General features: G+C 44.2%; 1 protein-coding gene across 4 annotated transcripts in view; it reads right to left on the bottom strand.

Moving 5' to 3' along the window:
* Positions 1 to 20,804, bottom strand: part of LOC147636106 (uncharacterized) — a 48,940-nt gene that overhangs the window by 6,854 nt on the left and 21,282 nt on the right. For 3 of the 4 annotated variants that reach the window (XM_086801532.1, XM_086801533.1, XM_086801534.1), the window contains exon 4: positions 9,145 to 9,294. The exons of the other annotated variant lie outside the window; for it this stretch is intronic. In XM_086801532.1, the coding sequence (XP_086657658.1) occupies positions 9,145 to 9,294 (150 nt within the window). The remainder of the gene's footprint in view (positions 1 to 9,144; positions 9,295 to 20,804) is intronic. 4 annotated transcript variants of the gene reach the window in all.

Here is a 20,804-nt window from a genome sequence, read left to right as displayed (position 1 = left end):
TGAAAATGTGTCAGGATGCAACCTGCAAACTCTACGTATAGCTAGAGGGGGGGTGTACATGTCCAAAGGATTCAATGCATACTTGTCTGAAAGGGACATTAGCACCAATGTGCCGTACCTCAGTAGAGTGGTGTATCGAAAAGAAAGAATAGGTCTCTCATGGAGATGTCACGATGTATGGTCAAAGTTTGCCTCATAGGTTTTGGATGGACGCTGTTGTATGTGCAACATATGTACTTCGTAGGTGTCAAACAAAAGCCTTTCAAACTATCACTCCTTACGAAGCATGGCATGACCTTTTAAAGCCATCAATGGCTCTTATGGGTGTCTTTGGTTGCTTGGCTTATGCTCTTATGCCTAAGCATCACCGTTCTAAGCAATAAAGTGCATTTTTGTGGACTATAGTTCGGAGAGTAAAGGGTACCGTCTCTACCATCGTGCTTCCACCTCCTAACTGACCACCATCTCAAGTACATATGAGTCAATGAGAAGAGATTAGTCACACCTAAATGAGCTTTTAGAGAAAGGCCTTAAATCACCTACTTGTGCAAAAAAAGGATGGCACATATTGCATGAGTGGATTATAAAGCTCTTAACAAGGAGACTATTAAGAATTGGTTTCCAATACTAGGGATTGATGACATCTTGAATAGCATGAATGGATCAGATATTGTAGCATTATATGGTAGTTATGTGTGTGAACACACTTAAGACCGCCGAGGCACTTTTTCCCTCACTAGGAGGTTTTTTCCCCCGTGCGTATGTATACCATCTTATCTACTCATTTTGGGGTGTGTACTTATCTTTTGTATCTGACACACATTTGTTTATTCTAATCTAGTGGGTTGTGTGCTCTCAAGCTTCTCTAACCCTAATTCCAACAATTGGTATACGAGCTAGCTTGACACTTGATCTAGTGGTCTGCCTCCTTCTTCACGACCCTGATTTTCTGTCTCCGATTGAGATACCCTCTTACGAGAAGAAGGTATATATTGTAGTGTGTTGTATACAACGTATACAACATTTTCGGGGTCTGCGGCGCAATTCGGGCGCGTTTTGGACACCTACAGACATTCTAGAGAGGCATTATTTTGGATTGGTTTTGCTCGATTTTTGGTGTTTGGACTATGTAGCGGCAAAGATTTTGTGTGCAGCAACATCTACAGCGTCTTCAACAACATCGACCAACATACTTTCGCCACTAACACTCTATTCTCTACTCTATGTTATTTTCATACACTTTGCAGGTGATTCAGTCAGAGTTAACAACCATCCAAGGTTGCTTTCACTGAATACTGTGTACTTGTAGTGTGTTGAAAGATTTTGCATTTGGTAGAAAGTCATGGCTGGCAGTGATGATATATTCAACATATTGTCTACTGAGCACAAACTTGATGGGACTAACCACCCATTGTGGTCCTATATGATGAGGCATGTACAGGTTGCTAAAGGCCTTTGAAATGTGGTCAACGGTAGTGAAACTCGTCCTGTTGGAGTGCAACCAGGTGCTGCAGGTACATCTAAAGTAGAATCTCATACAGATGTGGCTCCTCCATACACACCACCAATACCTCCCACTACTGCTCAGACAAGATGGGATAGAAGAGATGCACAAGCATATGCATTGCGTGCACTTTCTGTGAAGCGAAGCATTATTCCTCATATTCGGTCATGTAAGACTTCAAAACAAGCATGGGATGCACTTGCTGCATTATACCAGGTGCGCAATGAAGCACGTGTTGCATATCTGTGCAAACAGTTGGAGTTTGAGCACATAAATGAGGGAGACTCAATGGACAGCTTCTTGACCAAGATCAAAGATTTTAAGGAGCAACTTGCTAGTGTGGATAAGATATATCCTGATAGTACATTGGTGCTCACAGTTCTCAATGCATTGCCGGATTCTTATTAGAGTTTTGCCTCTACCCTTAGACTCATGATGAAGGAAAATCCAAATGCCCTTACATTTGATAAGCTGGTTTCGGTACTCTTGCAAGAAGAGCAGTCTAGGCAAAATAGATATGTTATGTGAGTCGGTGACCAAGCTTTTGTTGCCAATTAGAAAGGCAAAGGTAAAGCTTCTTCGCATGGTGGCTGTAAGCCAAAATCAGAATCCTCAAGTAAGGATGCACAGAAAGAAGGTGATAAGCCTAAAAAGAAGGACAAGTGTCACTATTGTAGAAACCAAGGCACTACATAAATGAGTGAAAGAAAAGGTTAGAGAAGCAGAAAAAGAAAGAATCGGACATGGCTATGGTTGATGCATCTGCACCAAGTGCAGAGAAGAAGGAATCTGCAAGTTTTGCTCAAGATGATTGGGCATGGACTGTACATTGCAGTTATGACCCTTCTGTTCATGATGTATGTATGTCAGTGGCAGAATCAGATGCTTGATACTTTGACAGTGGTGCTAGTAAGCACATTACTTCACCAAAAAAAAAAAAATTCTCATCGTTGGAATCTGTCCCAAGTACAGGAACCGTCACATGTGCAAATGGTTCCTCATATCATGTCAAAGGAGTTGGTAGGGTTGTGCTCTCACTACTGCAAATAGGGGCGCATTTACTCTTTCTAAAGTTTTATATGAGCCAGACATTAAGAAGATCTTGCTGTCAGTTTTAGCCTTAGCCTTGTCAAGCTTGACGGTGAAATTTATGGATGACAGATGTACAGTTCAAGATCATTGCCTCAAGTACCTTGTTTCATGGCCTATACAAGATGGATGTATTTGAGAAGTTGCAGCATGATACTTGCTCAGTCTCTACGACTCGTGCTATAAGTGATGCACAATTATGGCATGCACAATTTGGCCATCTGAATTATGGTAGTTTGTTATGTCTTCAAAGGCATGATATGGTGTCTGAGTTGCCAACTCTTGAGACCCCTACTAGACATGTATGTGAGGGGTGTATTCTTGGTAAAATGCATCGGGCATCATTTCCAAAGGATAGATCTGTGAGAGCTGTTAAGAAATTACAGCTTATACATAGTGATGTATGTGGTCCTTTGAGGACACCATCTATTGGGGGATATCTCTACTTCGTCACTTTTATTGATGATTACTCCAGACATAGTTGAGTGTATCCATTAAAGCAAAAGTCAGAGGTTTTTATGTGCTTTAAGCACTTCGTATCTATTGCTAAAAATGCATGTGAATGTAAAGTTGGCACCCTTCGTTCAGATCAAGAGGGGGAGTATATGTCCAAGGAATTTCATGCATATATGGTTGAAAAAAGGCATAAGGCATCAATGTACAGTACTATACACACCTCAGCAAAATGGTATGGCTGAGAGGAAGAACAGGTCTCTCATGGAGATGACATGATGTATGGTGAAAACCTAAGATTTACCTCATGGTTTTTGGTTAGAGACAACCATGTGCGTAAACTACGTGTTGAACAAATGCCCTACCAAGGCCTTGCAGTCTAAAACTCCTTATGAAGCTTGGCATGGCAGGAAACCTTTTGTGGCTCATTTGCGTGTTTTTGGTTATCTTGCTTATGCTCTTGTGCCTGAGCAACAACGCAGTAAGCTTGATGATAAGGCAGTTCTATTTGTGAAAGCAAGGGATATAAACTCTACCATCCGGCCTCAAAGCGGATTTTGGTAAGAAGAGATATATACCTAGATGAATCCAGAAACATACCCAAATTCACCTTTTAGGAACCTGCATGTTATATACTCATGGTAGTCAACCCACAAGACTATATAACTATCAACTCCATTATGCATAGTATGGACTAGATACTACGACATCCCCACTAATGTCATCAATGCCCAATAGTGGGTGTAGAACTCTGTATCAAGATATGCTCTTACACACGCACTCCACACACACATAAGAGCATATATTCACACAAAGCCCTTCGTACTAAGTTTCTATCAGACCTCCAGAGATGCAAGGCAGACTCAGCCATAATGAAGCCTAGCACTAAGGGAAGTAGCAAATAGAAAGAATTAGTACAGCAAATAAGTAGTTGATAGAGTAAATGCACCGCTAAAGATAGAAAGAATAAGCACAATATCAACTCGCCGCAACTTGGATGAAAACTTCACAATGTGAAATCTGCATATCCGCTAATACGATTGAATTATATACCTAGATAAAGCCAAACACTATGGGAAGTAGCAAATAAAAAGAATTAGTACAGCAAATAAGTAGTTGATAGGACAAATACACCGCTAACGATAGAAAGAATAAGCACAATATCAACTGGCCGCAACTCGGATGAAAACTTCACAATGCAGCTCCTTTACCTAGTAGAACTCGTGCAAGTTCTCATCATGCAGATTATTCTCATGTGGATCATGTTCTCATTTCTACTTTATGTAATAAGGAGGAACATGTTTCCTTTGATCATTGGATGCATACTATGCAGGATGAGTATAACTCTATACTCAAGAATGACACCTGGTATTTGACAGATCTACCTCATGGCAAGAAGGCCATTGGTATTAAGTGGATTTACAAGTTAAAACGCAAAGCAGATAGTAGCATTGATCGCTACAAGGCCAGACTTGTTGCAAAGGGGTATGCCCAACAAAAGAGCATTGATTATGATAAGACCTTTGCACCCACATTTCGTATGACTACCATTAGGTGTCTCATTGCTTTGGCAGCACATCATGGGTGGAATGTCTATCAGTTGGACATTAAGACTACATTCTTGAATGGTGATTTACATGAGGAGGTGTATGTATCGCAGCCTCCTAGTTTTGTTGTGAAAGGAGAAGAGTCTAAAGTATGCAGGTTGAAAAAAGATCTTTATGGCCTTAAGCAAGCTCCTAAAGCATGGTTTAAGAAGATTCATACATACTTGGTTGCAAATGATTTTTGTAACAGTCCAACAGAGAGTACCCTCTATGTGAAGAAGAGTAAGGACACATTATTGTTTATCGATCTATACGTTGATGACATGTTGCTCACGGGACCCGATATAGATCACTTGTTACGACCCTGTGTTTTTCTCTGGACAGAAAGCAGGTGGGCACACGCACGGGATGGACAGTGTGAATGGCATCCGTTTGGATTTGAAAAGGAAACCCATATAAGGCCAACCCAAGTGTGAAAGGGACAAAAAGGGATTTTAAAGTTTATAAGGTTTTAAAACCTTGTGAATGGCATCCGTTTGGATTTTGAAAAGGAAACCCATATGTGGCCAACCCAAGTGTGAAAGGGACAAAAAGGGATTTTAAAGTTTATAAGGTTTTAAAACCTTTGATGATAAAGAAAATATTTTTTTTTTTGGAAGATGAGTTTTTGCTATTTGCTTTTGGCTTTTTGGAGAAAGCGAAGTGAATCGCATCTTTGGTTATAAAAGCGAAGGGTGGCGCATCACCTTGGGATCGCAGCCTAAATATCTCTCTCTCGTAGGTTGGCTAAAGGAGTCGTCGTGTGGCGTGTGGCGTGTGGCGTGAGGCGCATCTAAGGCTAGTCACCAGAGAGCACAGGATTCGGTGTGTGTGCGCGCGGCGTTTCTCTCCTTGGGTGGTTGGTCGTCTCGCCAGAGATCACAGGCAACTCGCAAGACTGCAAGACAAGAAGCGCACGAGGGCTGAGCTGATTTGCGCAAGAAAGCAGGGGTAGGCCGGCGATTGCAGGATAGGAAGCGCACATGTGGGCTGCTGTTGTGCGCGCCTTCATGCTGTGGACATCCGCGCTGCAGTATGGCGCCTCTATTGGGCTGTTGTTGTGCGCGCCTTCGTGCTGTGGACATTCGCGCTGCAGTATGGCGCCTTTGTTGGGCTGCTGTTCTGCGCGCCTCCGTGTTGCTCTCGGCTACTGTTGTGGCGACTTTGTGTGGGTTGTACGGCCCAGCAGGGCTTCTGTTGATACTCCTGCTGCTGTTGTACAACAGATTTTCCCCAAACCTACTTGATGTAGGAGACTAGAGATAGGCTTTTCTCTTTCTCTCTCTCATCATGGATTGTAAGCCCTGTTGAAGAGATTTGGATATAGAGACCAAGCTACAAATACACGGGATGATGTTCATGGAAGAGAGGTATTCCTCTTCATCTTGAACTTATGTGTATTCAGGGATTGCTTGAAACGGCCTCTATCTTTCTCTCTCTGGGTTATGGAAAAAGCGCAGGGTATTGCTGTGGAAATCAACCCTGGTTCTGGCACCGTGCTTGGATGGTGTATCTATGGATTTCTCATGGAAACAGGACATTGGTTTTTCGAGAGGAAACAGGACTTCGGTTTCGAGGAAACAGGCCTATGGTTTATGGGATACAGGTCTTTGGTTTATCGGATACAGGTCTTTGGTTTCATGTGGAAAACATGTCTTTGGATTCATGTGAACAGGTTGTAGTTTTCTCGAGGTTACATGCAAGTTGTGGCCATAGGGAAGGACATGTGATATGGTACAGCCCTACTGCTGTTTGGGAAAAGGTTTGAAGGATCCATAGTTGAGATGGAGAAGACCTTTGGAAAGCAGAGAGATGTTGTACAAGTGTGTCTTCTCTATGGTATGCTGTGCTATAATAACGAGAGTTCTCTTTTGGAAGTCTTAGGTGAAACTATAAGGGATCCTATTGATGGAGGATTCTACAAGTTGTACTTTGTACTCAAATTAAAGAAATACCACAAGAGGCGCCACTGCATTTTGGGGCCAATCGGTGTCCGTGTACTGTTTGCAAGAGCACTCTAGCTTCCCCTGTTTGTTTTCCTTTTCCAGGTCCTCAAAGGTGTTGAAGTGTTTTGTGTGCAAGTGCTTGTTTCACCGCCTGTCAAATTTCTGAAGGCCGGTTTCACAGATTTCAACCTTTAAGGCTGATTTGCAATCATCGTTTGAGATGTCAGATTTGGGGCCGTTGCATTACTATTTGGGGATTCAGTTTATACAGCGCAATGATGGCATTGCTATGCTGCAGTCTAAATATATATAGAAGCTATTGAAGAGGTTTAATCTTGAAGACTGTAAACCTGTGGCTACACCTATGAAGACAGGTACTCGACTTAGCTTCAAGATGCAGGAGACTCTTTTGATGTTAGTTTGTATCAGCGAGCTGTTGGATCCCTTCTTTATGTATGCAACACGAGGCTAAATATACAGTATGGGTCTCACAGTTGAGCAGATTAATGCATAGCCTAGGTACGAAGCATTGGCAGGCTATTAAGCGGGTTTTTCGCTATTTACAGGGCACTCAGTATTTACCGAAAGAGGGTGAGTCACAGCTACATGCTTTTAGTGATTCAAATTGGCTGGATGTTATGACACACGAGTATCCACTAGTGGGTTTTACTTTCGCCTTGGTGATTCATGTATATCATGGCTCAGCAAGCAGCCTACAGTGGCCACTTCCAACTGTGAAGCTGAGTACAGGGCAACTTTTACATCTACAATTGAGTGTGTGTGGCTCAGACGATTTATGGCTGATTTGGGTGTTGGACAATCGTCTAGCACTACGATTTTCACTGACAGCCAGAGCGCATTAGCAGTTGCGAGAAACCCAGTGTTTTATACTCGCACTAAGCACAGGGAAAGACTGTCTACAGCAGAGATCAGCTTGGTCTATGTACCTACACATGACAACATGGCAGATTTATTCACAAAGACTCTTCCTCGTGAAAAGTTCGAAGCTTTTCGTAAAGCTTTGGACTTACTGCCTTTTCAGGATTGATCAGCCATACCCTGTACATGTTCACATCATCACTCCAAGGAGGATTTGTAGCATTATATGGTAGTGATGTGTGTGAACACACTTAGGACCGTCGGGACAATTTTTCCCTCACTAGGAGGTTTTTTCCCTCGTGCGTATGTACACCCTCTTATCTACTCATTTTGGGGTGTGTACTTATCTTTTGTATCTGGCACACATTTGTTCATTCTAATCTAGTGAGTTTGTGTGCTCTCAAGCTTCTCTATCTTGTGTGTGTACAACCCTAACCCTAATTCCAACAGATATTCAATCTAGATTCATTCAACAAGTGGATACCATCGAATTTGGGTGGCTCCCTCCACAGGTCTACAAGACTGCTGAACCTACAACTATCCAAATGCTCTACTAGACTTTCTGGGCTCTAAATACTTACTCTCTTTTGCACTGGATCTAGAGAGGAGAGGGGTAAATGTGTCACATTGCCCTAAGGCCTATGGGGCAACTTCGAAACACTATGACATGATTAATAATGTGCCTTTAAGGAGAAAAGTGTGGAATCCAACAGTAAAAGCTGTATCCTTAAATATGCCCTATGCATTGTATTGTCGAGAGAAATATATGTGCGCTCTTCTACACTCTAAATACTTGCAAGGTTGTTTTAGAAAAATCTGGGTGGATAATGATCTCTTGGGGGGTGCGAATAGCGATGACATCAAAGCAAAGCTACTCCCATGAAAGCATAAACACAATCCAAATCTGAAAAGTCCTTTCAAAGCTCTAGAGAGACAGCCAGACGTCTTGCTAGCATTTTACCTCCTTTTTGAAAACTTTCTGATCCTAGGACTAGCAAACTGATTGTTTCACATAAAACTGTTTGTCTACTGAACCAGAATGGCTTTAGAGACAAGCAGAAAATCTACCACATCAGATGGTAACCTGAAGAGGCAGACTTTAGAGGACATCCTTAAGGCTTCTGACAAAATGATAAAGAGAATTACAGCATTGAAGCTGAAAAAGAAGTGAGACTACAAGCCTACAAAGCAGCAGAAAAAGAAGCTCATGTGAAGGAGGCAAAAGAGTTGCAAAGCCTTGATTTAAGATATTCTTGGCAACAAGGTGTGTCCCTAGTTGAGAAAAAAATGTAAAGAAACCCACGAACAATAAACTTGAATGCCTTAAATACAAAACCAGGTCTGCCCTGGCACATAAAAAGAATCGTTTAATACACTCAAGCTTGAATGAAAAAAGGATTAACCACGCAGAAAAAGAGGGCTGAAAAAAAAATTGTGCACTTGTTTCTCAGAATCCATTACTACCAACAACAGGAAAAACCAAGCACACATCAAAAGACCAAAATTCCAATCTGAGGTGCAGCAAGTCTCTCTCAGATCATCCCGAAAAGATCCCATCTAATGAACACGTTTTCAGGAATGAGCCCTTTTAAGAACTAAAAGAAAAATATTTTAAGAACTAAAAGAAAAATATCCAACACTTAACCAACACATCTAAATTTGCTTATCAGACTGGTATAAGTATTGCCTGCTGAGTTGATGGAAGGGCTCCTCCATCCACTGGAATTCCTAGACGCCACAGTAGGGTGGCCATGTCTCTACAGGTAGCAGCAACGCCTTCAAGCTCAGAATGTATTCGACCCCTCACCTGTTCTTTAAAACCTGAGGTTTGTTCTTCCTGAAAAACACCATCCACAAGTTCAAACTTTGTATAGGAGCCAAAGATGCCAATGTACAAAGCAAGATGGCAAAAAAATTACCATAAATTAACCTAGTAAAAGTTTCTACAGGACATGCAACAGAACATCTTTCAAGCGAGAGAGAGAGAGAGAGAGAGAGAGAGATGAAATGAAATGAAATGTTATATTAACGTCTTCAAAAGGCCAGTGACCTATGAGACCAAAGTTACAACCATGTGACATCTGATACACTGTCTGGAAAAGAAAAGAGATAGCCCCACAATACATCAGTAGGGGGGAAGCTAATGCTACTAGTCAAAATGGGGTACATGAGTACATGGATACCTGAATACATGAATATGGGGGAGTACAAAAGTGACAATGAGTACAACAGTATATGGCTGGAGTCGTAATCATCCTAGGAGCTCTAGCATGGGTCTTTGCCGGATGGCCTGGATATCTGCCATAGTGAGATGCCTGGTCGGACGAGCCCGATGCCTCGCAATGATGCTCTGAATCCTCCGGTGTAGGCACCGTCTCCGACGTGAGGATCCGCGAACCCTCGAGCGTCTAGATCTGCCCAACTGGAAAGCTCTCTCAACTAGAGTCCCACGGGGTGCCCACTGCCAGGCTGTCGGCTATGTGTCCTCCCGGGTAGTCCCTCTAAAGAAGTCAGTAATCTATCTCTATGTGGACTCCCTGCCAGTCGGGCGTCTGCTCCTGATAATGGACTCTCTGAGCCTGCGGATCTCCAGGAGATAAAAACCCAAGCATCGCTGATCCCAATAGTCCATGACTCTAGCTAGTGGTCCAAATCCCTCTCTGAAAAGGCAATGGTAGCACCCTCGAATCTCATAATATGCTGTGCAGCGACAAATGTAGTGCTCCTCTGTCTCTGGCTCTGTCCAACAAATCTGACAAATCCTGTCCCCCGGAGGTATGCCTCTAAATCTGCCTGTCTCTATCTCTAACTGATGTGAAGAGGTGCGGATCTGCCCAATGGCGCACCTCAATCCATGAGACAGATGGGTATCCATGTAGCTCGGTCTAAGTATAAAGCCATCCTCAGTGGTGCCGAGAAGATGGTCTCTATAGAAAGCCATCTTCGTCCCCAACTCCTGTGAGGGCTCTAGCCATGTCCTCCTAGTGTCCAACTGAATGAGGTCCTGTCTGATGACTCTACTAATCTCATAATGTGTCAAGGTGAGAGAGGGTGCCTCCAGAGAGTACTGGAAGGGTGGAAGTCTGTCTAAACTGAACTCGTGGAGGTCAAACCAGGATGCTATCTGTGCATACCAACATGAAGTGTCTCCCTCCATGGCTAGCTAATGAGAGGACTCTAAAGCAAGTCGTGCATACCGGTGTCGGGGAAGCTCCCAAGTGCTATGAATGAAGGACACTGATCTGGCAAGAGCCTCGACTACAATCGGTGGTGCTCCCATCTCGGCTCTAATAATCTCATGGGGTACCGAGGCCTTAGCCCGAATCATCTTGGAGATCATGGACACAAGTGGTCTCTCCATCGATCTCCATCCATTGGATGTGCGTCCTGATCGACTGTGACAATCTAGGCTAGGCTCCCAGATCTGTACTCCATATCGCATAGCCGATGTGACCAGCGTGTCAAAAAGCCACAGCTTAGTGCGTGGCTCCTGAAACTGTACCTGTGAGCACATCCTCTCTAGACCTCCTAGTGCTGCATATCCTCTAGTCAATCTGGCCTCTGCTACCCCCCTCATGGAAAATAGGTGTAAGTATGAGTCAACATACTCCATTGTCTCCTGCCCATATGTGAAAATAGGCGCTGATCTCCAAACCCACTGAGCTGTAGTGTTAAACACCATAACCTTGGTCTTGACTCTTACCAAGGTTAACTGAGAGCCCACTATCCTATGCATAAGCATGTAAAGTATCCAAGTGCCTTTGCATACCCTCTGGTGAGTCTGCTATAAGCACAATATCATCAGCATATAAGAGCAGGGGTATCCAAGTGTCAGCCAACTGGGCTTCTCTGTCCCCTCGTGTCCCAATATAATCAGAGATCTCATCAATGTATAGTCCAAATAGAGTCGGAGAGAGCAGGCAGCCCTGTTTCACCCCTATAGTGGAGTGTACTGGCTGGGAGAGACCCTCTGAAGTCCGCACCTGCCCAACTACTGTCTCATAAAGTGCCATAATACCCCAAATGAGCTCACATGGAACCCCCAAGTCTTGCAGCCTGCGCATTAGTCTAGCTCTGGGCACTGTGTATAACAGTACTAAGCATACGAGTACAGGTTTTAGTCCTTTCATGCTTATGTATGGTTTTCAACCTAGATCACCTGTTACATGTTACAGTAGGATTCTCAGGACTTCAGCATGATGCAACACGTAATTTTTTGCACGATATGCAAGAAATGTTACAAGTTGCGAAGGAATCTATTAGAAGTGCTCAAGACCGAGACAGGTTTTATTCTAATAGACAACCTAGAGAGTTCTCTGAAAGAACGATGGTGTATTTGCGTGTTCCGAAAGATTCCGAGACATTACGGACAGGTCGATCTCCGAAATTATCCCCTAGATACTGTGTATCACACGACGGATTGGTTAAGTTGCATATGAATTGGATTTGTCTTCTCATGTGAAAGTTCATCCTGTATTTCATGTCAGTAGACTTAAGGAAGTACTGGGTGGAACAGACCAGTTAGTTACTCCTCAAGAAATTATAGATGTCGAGGACATGACATTTGTTCCGCACGAACCTGAAAAGATTCTTGGATTTCGTGAAAGAAGATTGCGTAATACGCTTATCCTCACGGAATACAAGATCAAGTGGAAGGATCGTGTTGAGGAGGACGTTACATGGGAGACATTGACTACTCTTCAGAGAGATTACCCTGGCTTTTTAGTGAGCTCAGGAGTGAGCTCTTAGAGGAAGGGGAGTATATCATGTGCACAGTGTGTATCTACCGTGTGCTACACGCACGCAAGACTAGTTTCGAGGCTTGGGGAAGCTTGGAACTAGGCAGACTGATTGGCGAGCTGAGTTGAGGAAAAACTAACGGGCGGGCACCCAAGTATGGACGGGCGGGCGCCCAAGTGTGGACGCCCGATGACCAGCCAAGAACCTATAAAAGGGTGGCCAAGGTTAGTTATTGGGATATAGAGATTCTCGCGAGTTTGTGAGAGCTCTATGGTCTTGGAGCCTGGATCTAGTGCAAACGTGCACCTGCTTTACGCAGCCGAGGCCGGCAGCAATCTCGAGGCCCGCGAGGGTAGCTTCATGGCGGTATGGGACGTCGCGAGGAGGAGATTGGACGGTGCGTCAACCTAGTTAGCTCAGCTCGTGGCTCGATGGGGACAGCCAAGACTGTGGGCTTGCCCACGGCTGTCATGGTTGGGAGGTGAGTCAGGCCTGCACCCCCTTGTTGTTTGTTTGTTTGTTTGTTTGTTTGCAGGTTTCGAGTCTTGTACCAGGAACGAGCACGAGGAGATCCGGTGGGGTCTTGACAAGCGTACCGACGCCATGGTGCATCCCATTGTCCACTTGCTCAGGATTGTTGATGCTATGCAGCCATGCATCGGCAAAGTATACGAAGCCATGGACCGGATGATAGAGAGTCTTGAGAAGCTTGAGCCAGACGTAGATAGATATGAGGCGATCCACTCGCTTTGTGTGGCGAGATGGAGCTCATATTCCTCTCCTTTACATGCAGCTGCTTTTATGGTGAACCCAGAATTTCAAGGAAAAGGACAGGAGGGTGATAAAGAGGTGAGCAACGGTTGGAGACTCATCTTGGATCGCCTCACGCCGGATGCAAAAATCAGGCGCAAAATTAGAGACCAGCTCTCTAATTACAGGGCATTTCAAGGCTCATATGGATGTGCAGATGCGCAGCACGACAGATTCAAGGTTGGTGCAGCATTATGGTGGGAGGACTTCGGATCAAATGGACCAGAGCTACAACAGTTGGCGATCCAGATCTTGAGCCAGTCCGTTAGCTCTTCTTGCCTAGAGCAATTATGGTCCTCCTACAATCACATTTCATCAAAGAAAAGAAATCAGCTTGGGATGGAAAGAGCTAATGATCTTGTCTTCATTAGCGCAAACTTGCGCATGCTTGGCAAGAGTGCAAGATGCAATGCCGATACTTTTACACAGTGGGAGATGGAACAAGAGGAGGCAGCTACAACTATTGCACAGGAGGGTGGGACAAATGGTTCTCATCATGAGCCTTCATCAGATGACACAACCCCCATCCACACTTCACGCACTCATGATCATGAGGCTAGCACCTCTCTTATTGGGAGCGCAGAGTATGAGAGCGAGTGACTTATATTTTGTATCGCCCAGGCCCCAACATCTTTTGAGTATATCTATTTAATGTTATCAACTTTAAAGTCTTTCTTTTCCGACTTTGCAAGTCTTGACTCTTGACTCTTGCACCTCGTAGCGTAATTTAATTTTAAATGTAATGTGTATCATGATTCATAACTTTTGGAGTTAGAAAGCTTGTTGTTATTGATTGATTAATCTTGATTCTTTACTGCTCTAAAATTAACAATTTTGAGTGCCATCCCCCACCCCCCATCCCCGTTCCCTACCTTTAGCCGTAGCCGTCCCCGTCCCCGTCCCCGTCCCCGTCCCCGTCCCCGGCCCCGGCCCCGGCCCCGGCCCCGTCCCCGTCCCCTGGTAACTATGCTATCGGTTGCTGGCTGACTCTATGGCAAAGCCCTTGGATGCCTTTGCAAGGCTTAGCCCAAGTAAGGGCTGCCTTGGGGCTGGCCCCCTTCTATGTGAATGAACCTAAAATGCTTTACATGCATCTAATGCTAAGGTTAACCACTACATGCTTCTGAATGATGCTTTCTCCAAGTGGGTTAAGAGGACTGACAACTGACTGACCTCTGAAGCTCAGAGACTGACCTACGTAGCTTGTGCCTGATTGTCCCTGGATTGAGAGCTGGTCAAGAGGACTGACAAATACTCCAAGCTGGTCGACAAATACTCCAAGCTGGTCAAGAGGACTGACAACTGACTGACCTCTAAAGCTCAGAGACTGACCTACGTAGCTCATGCCTGACTGTCCCTGGATTGAGAGCTCACAATGGGGTCACGACGTACGACAAATACTTCTAGGAAAGGTTCTACTTCTATACAAATGCTGCACTGATGATCATGCCAGTATGTGACATTTTCTCCTGCTTAACTTGGCGGCAGGTTCAGGGCTTCCAAGTTGCTCGCCAACAACTGGTGGTACTCCTGGAGAAACTCTTCATCCAGCCAAACTGCTTCATGGGTTCCACGGTCTTTAAACTTCGTGTAGAACTGTCATATTCTTCAACCGGATCCATGCTTCCATCTTTGGAGGAGAATCTGTTCGGACTCTATAACTTTAGCTTCGTCAATCATATCTGGTTATTGCTCTTCTGATATATCGTGCAATTCTGGAGCTACCTATGGCTTCAACCAAGAAACATGAAAGACAATTGTGCATAGTCCAACTTTTCGTCAACTTTAACTTTAAAGAGACATCACTTAACTTCTGAATGATTCGAAATGGGCCGAAACTTCGGAATGATAGTTTGGGACAACCCTTGCCTACTTGCTTTAGCCGTTGTTTCATGTGCGAAGATATACCCAATCCTCTTCCTTAAAGTTGACATCTCGCTTGGATTTGTTGGCTTGCCGGGTATATGCTTCTTGAGCCTTGGCAAGATGCTCCTTAACTTTACTCCATGATTTTCGAGAATGTCTCGGTGGTTTTATTGGCCTCAAAAGATGGTGACACCTGTCTCGTCGAAAGAGATGAGAACCGGTGACCAAATGCTGCCTTATACGGCATTCGACCCAGTGTTGCCATGCGTTTCTGAAACGACGGATATGAAACGGGTTTCATACATTTTGAAACGTTTCATTAAAGGTAAGAAACGGGTTTCATACATTTTGAAACGTTTCATAAAAGGTAAGAAACGGGTACAAAAAGGTTTCATACAAAATAGAAAAAGCATGTATATTTTTAACTTGAAATATACAAAAGAAAAAACTGTTGACATAACTTATAAGAGACCACATTGAATTCATTTCAATAAAAACAAAATACATGTAAGATATGATGATATCACAGATCACGTGGGTGATTGAAACCGATCCCGTCAAGTGGGAAAGACTCCGTTGGACACCCACACGCTTAATAGCACAACTTTAAAACCACAAATATGAAATGGACAACTTAAAACAACTTGAATTTAAATGAACAGAAATGGAAAGATGGACACCAGCACTGGGGCCGGAACGGGCCGACCCCCCCCCTCAATATATGATATATTTATTGGGAGTATTTAATGAATACAATGCTCCATGGGTTCTGAGAACCAGATAATGTCCATGTACATATGAAAACAGTACCAAACAAATAGGCTCAAATTTCGATGTAGAAAACTCGAAGCAGAACGACCACTAGCGTGGTCCAATCTCTGCGGTCCTGTGCTTTCACTGGACTCCGCGGAGAGCGCCTCACTGGTGTTCCGAGACCACGCACAAACAGGCGCTCTCGTACTAACGCCTGGCTCTCCCGATCTCAGCACCTTTGGACCGAGGTTCGCCAATACAGCTTGGACAACCCGGCACCGAACGGGTGTTGGCCGAGCGGGATGAATCCTTTATTAGATTTAAACATATAATACTTTACTCAAATCTGAAAATCACTTACTTGTAAATGGTTGATAGGAAACCAATACTCGTAGTATGATGAGGCTACCTAGGAGATGCAAAGTCCCCTTCATAAAGACTCAGTCGCCTTGTAGAAATTCATGTGCAGCCAGGAGTTTGTATGGACAGTAGAAAAGCATGAATAGTAGCCAGTCACCTGCAAGGGAGCATGGGAAGGTGCAACCGGTAGAAGATGGGCAGCCTGCAGGTACTGTCGCCTGGCTGCAGCCTGAAGAGGTGATACGCCTGGAGGAGCAGCCGGCTATAGCAGAGCCTTCAGGTGGTAGCAGCCGCCTTGGTGTAGGCAAAACAGCCTGCAGAAAACTGGCGCAGCCACCTGTATGGAGGAAGTGCCGCCACTGTGCAGGGAAGGAGAAGTAGCCGCCAGCAGTCAGGTGTAGTCGCCTGTATGAGCAGCAGCCTGTAGAGCAGATGCAACCAACCACCTGGGAGAGTATGCGCAACAGTACAGGAGGAGATGACAGCCGCCTGTAGTTGCAGCCAGCCGCCTGGGGAGAATAGCCGCCTGCAGCGCAGTTGCCTGGATGAGAGAGTGTGTGCAGTAGTAAAGGAGAGATGGCAACCACCTTTGCGTAGGAAGAGCAGCCGGTTGATGGATTCAACGCTAGAAGGAAGCGATGTTGTTTTTCGCTTGATGGAGAGAACCATATTTAATAATAATCATGTGGAGATAACCTTGGTCATACCCACGTTTGCATGTGGGGGGCTAGTGGGGGTAGGTGACCATGCCCACCCCCACACTCACTTAAAAGTGAGGCTCCCCACCTTGGCCCCTAAGTGGGTGCCCAAAGGGGGTGCCCACTTTTAAATAAGTGTGAACCCCTAACCTTATAAAACAAAGGGGTTAGAATTAAATATTAAAAACTACATGTGCAACATACTTACCACCTGTTCACATGCACTGAAACTTGTCAGAATACAGGGCAGACTTCACGACTCACTGGCAGGCGTCCCCGCTCAGTAAGTAACACGTCAGGCAGGCAAACACACAAATACATGTCATGCGAAAACAGTTTCAAACATGCAAAATATGTGTGCATGTGCAAATAGTAACATGGACATATCTCCCGTTCATGGAACAAGTACAAAATATCTGTCGGCACAAAACTGGCACGACATAAAACATAAAAACCTGGTCTTCCTATGGAGTGACAGTCCCATAGGTAAGACACAGTTCCAGGCACGAGTTTCCCTATGGTGTGACAGTCCCATAGGTAAAACACGGCACGAATACTGGCTCTTCCATGGCGTGACAGTCCCATGGATTGAACACAGTCCAGGTCATACACGGGTGGCACTGGTCTGGCTCCCGTCCATACGACACCATCCTGCTAACACACGGGTGGCACCAGTCTGGCTCCCGTCCATGTCAGCAAAATACTGGCCTCTTCACCGGCCTGGTCTCAAGTGAACGAGACGCAAAAACTAGGAATGGACCAAATGGTCGGCCAATTGGTGACATCCCCCCGGGCTTCTAAAGAATTGACCTCAAATAAAAGCCTCAAGATATGCCTGCAACAATTGCGGATAATCTGCAAAGTAATCTTCATTTACCCATTTGGCATCAATAGGCAAATAATTCTTAAACTTCACAAGGTATCTCTTGGAAAGCTTTCCTGCAGGTAGCTTTCTCTCCTTGTGAAAAACAATCTGTTCTGGCTGGAGGATCTCCTCAAGCTCTTCAATTTCTGGCGGATCTTCTGTGACAGGCTCATCAGGATCTGGCCCCACATATTTCCGAAATAGACTCACATGAAAAGCATTGTGAATCTTCCAATGACTAGGTAAAGCAAGTCTGTAGGACACTTCATTGATTTTGTGAATCACCTTGAAGGGTCCATAATAGCGAGGAGAAAGCTTAGGATATGATCCTTCTCGTCCTGGCCTCTTCCGAAGCCTAGCCTTCTCAAATTTCAGCAATACCCAGTCATCTTCTTTGACTTCCATGTCCCTTCTATGCTTGTCAGCAGCCATTTTATGCTTATCCTGAGATCTTGCAATGGCTGTCCGCACCTGACCAAAGGCAACATCCAAGTCACGAACAAATTCATCAGCTGCAAAAATCTCATCCTTTGTACGAAGGATGGGTGGCAAGACCACTCTGCCATAAATAATCTCAAACGGAGCCTTTCCTGTGGAAGCATGGATCGTATTGTTGTAGGCAAACTCAACAAGTGGAAGATACTTCTCCCATGCACTCTTTTGATCTGCCACATAACACTTCAACAAATCCAACACGGCTGAATTTGCAGCTTCACTTTGGCCATCCGTTTGGGGATGATAAGCTGATGAAAACTCAAGCTTAGTACCCATATTATCAAACAAAGCCCTCCAAAATAGGCTTGTAGTCCTGGGATCTCTATCCCCAACAATGGATTTAGGCATACCATGATGCTTGAAAATGTTAGCAAGAAAAAGCTTTACCATATGATCAGCTTTAATGGTTTTCTTGACGGGCAAGAAGTGAGCTTGCTTGCTAAACCTGTCCACAATAGTCCAAATAGCATCATTCCCATGCTGGGATCTAGGCAAATCCATAATAAAATCCATCGTGATACTTTCCCAAGGTTGCGAGGGAATAGGCAATGGCTGAAGCAAACCTGGAGGCTTTTGCCTGTCAAATTTCACCTTTTGGCAAGTGATACATGCACGCACATAAGCCTCAATGTCTTTACGCATGCTTGGCCAAAAGAAATACCTCTGAATCATGCGAGTAGTAGGCATAATACCTCGATGACCAGCATATGGTGGAGCGTGACATTCGTCCATAACCTTTGGACGCAAATCCTTCACCACACATAGGCAATTATCCTTCATTAGATAACCCTCGTTGATAACATAAGAGGCATGTGAATGACCAGCCATCAAATCAGTCCATATATGGCAAAAATCAGCATCCAAATGATACAAATCTCTCATAGCAGATAGATCTCCATGAGAGGCCACTGAGACTGCAGCAATATAAGGCCTCCTAGATAGTGCATCGGCCACCACATTTTTCTTTCCTGGAGTATGCACAATCTGAAAATGAAACATGGAAAGAAAGTTTGCCATTCTCATCTGCTTCTCTGAAAGCTTGGTTTGAGATAGAAAGTATCTCAAGCTTTGATGATCTGTCTTGAGTACAAATTCAGCCCCAAGAAGGTAATGTTTCCAAATCTTTAAGGCGTGAATTACAGCCAAGAGCTCTTTCTCATAGATATCCATATGAAGCTCAGCATCATGCAAACGACGGCTCTCGTATGCAACTGCATGCCCTTCTTGATTTAGGACAGCTCCTATGCAATCACCACAAGCATCACATTCAACCACGAATGACTTGTGCAAGTCAGGAACAATCAATACTGGACCACATATGATCGCATGCTTGAGCTGCAAGAAAGCATCCTGTTCCTTTGAAGTCCATTTGAAAACAGTTTTCTTCTTCGTGAGATCATGTAGAGGAGTGGCAATCATGGCGAAATGCCTTATGAAACGCCTATAGTACGAACATAATCCCAGAAAACTACGTACTTGATGTACGTTTTGCAATTCGGGCCAATTCCGAATGGTCTCTATCTTTGCAGGATCCATTGTAACTCCATCCTTGGATACAATATGTCCTAGATAATGAATCTCTGAAAGGAAAAACTCACTTTTCTTGGCATTGACGAAAAGTTTATGCTTCCGCAACTCTTCGAAGACTGTGACCAAATGAGTTCTGTGTTCCTGCTCATTCTTGGAGAAAACCAAGATATCATCAAAGAAGACTCCTGTAAACTTGCGATGGGATCAGAATATCCTATCCATCATACGATTAAAAGTAGCAGGAGCATTGGTGAGACCAAAAGGCATTACCAAGAATTCATATAATCCGAAGGCTGTCCTGAATGCAGTCTTATGGACATCTTGTGGCACCACGCGTATCTGGTGATAACCACTCTTCAAATCAAGTCTGCTAAAACAAGCCGAACCATGAAGCTTATCCAAGATATCATCAATACGTGGAATAGGAAATCTGTTCTTGATGGTAAGCTTGTTCAAAGCTCTATAGTCCACACACATACGGAATAATCCGTCCTTCTTTTGAACAAGAAGCACAGGAGAGCAGTAAGGTGAGGAACTGGGTTGAACCAAACCTTTCTCTAAAAGCTCGTTTACCTGCTTCATAATTTCTTCTTGTTGTGCAGCACTCACTCGGTATGCGGGTTTGTTAGGAGGAGAACTACCTGGCACAAGATCTATACGGTGATCTTCGGGCCTTTGGGGAGGTAATTCACCTGGCAATGAGTCAGCAAAACAGTCGTTGAATGTATTAAGAAAATTCAGCCTATCATTAGACATAGCATCCACATTTTGATGATTTGGCACAAGACTATCACACACAAAAACCAAGTACGCTGAAAGACTCTTTTTCATTGCTTTATTAATTTGGATGTGTGATACAACTGGGATAGAATCCCCTTCTTTGCCAGCATCAATAAAATGCATGCGGCCTTTATGCATAAAAGAAATCATATTGGACTTGTAGTCTTTGCGGGGCTCAAGCCTATGGTGCCACGGCTTGCCCAACAATACATCACATCCATTCAGAGGAGCAACTAGAAAATGCTCATTATCAAGATAGCCCTGTATATGGATGCGCAACTTCCCAATCAAAGGGGTTAACCTGCACCTCTTTGCCAATAAATGCAGCTTCAGCTTCAATCTGAGGTCCCATGTTTTCAACCTCAATACCCAATGCAGCTGCCATTTGCATAGAGATGAAATTGTCAGTTGCACAGTCATCAAACATGAATAGTGCGGGCTGATCCTTGA

The sequence above is a fragment of the Cibotium barometz genome, chromosome 8 (genome assembly GCF_041138505.1).
Source record: "Cibotium barometz isolate CiBa-2024 chromosome 8, ASM4113850v1, whole genome shotgun sequence".
NCBI lineage: Eukaryota > Viridiplantae > Streptophyta > Polypodiopsida > Cyatheales > Cibotiaceae > Cibotium > Cibotium barometz.
The sequence above is the reverse complement of the archived record's forward strand: the minus strand, read 5'-3'. Positions and strand labels throughout refer to the sequence as shown.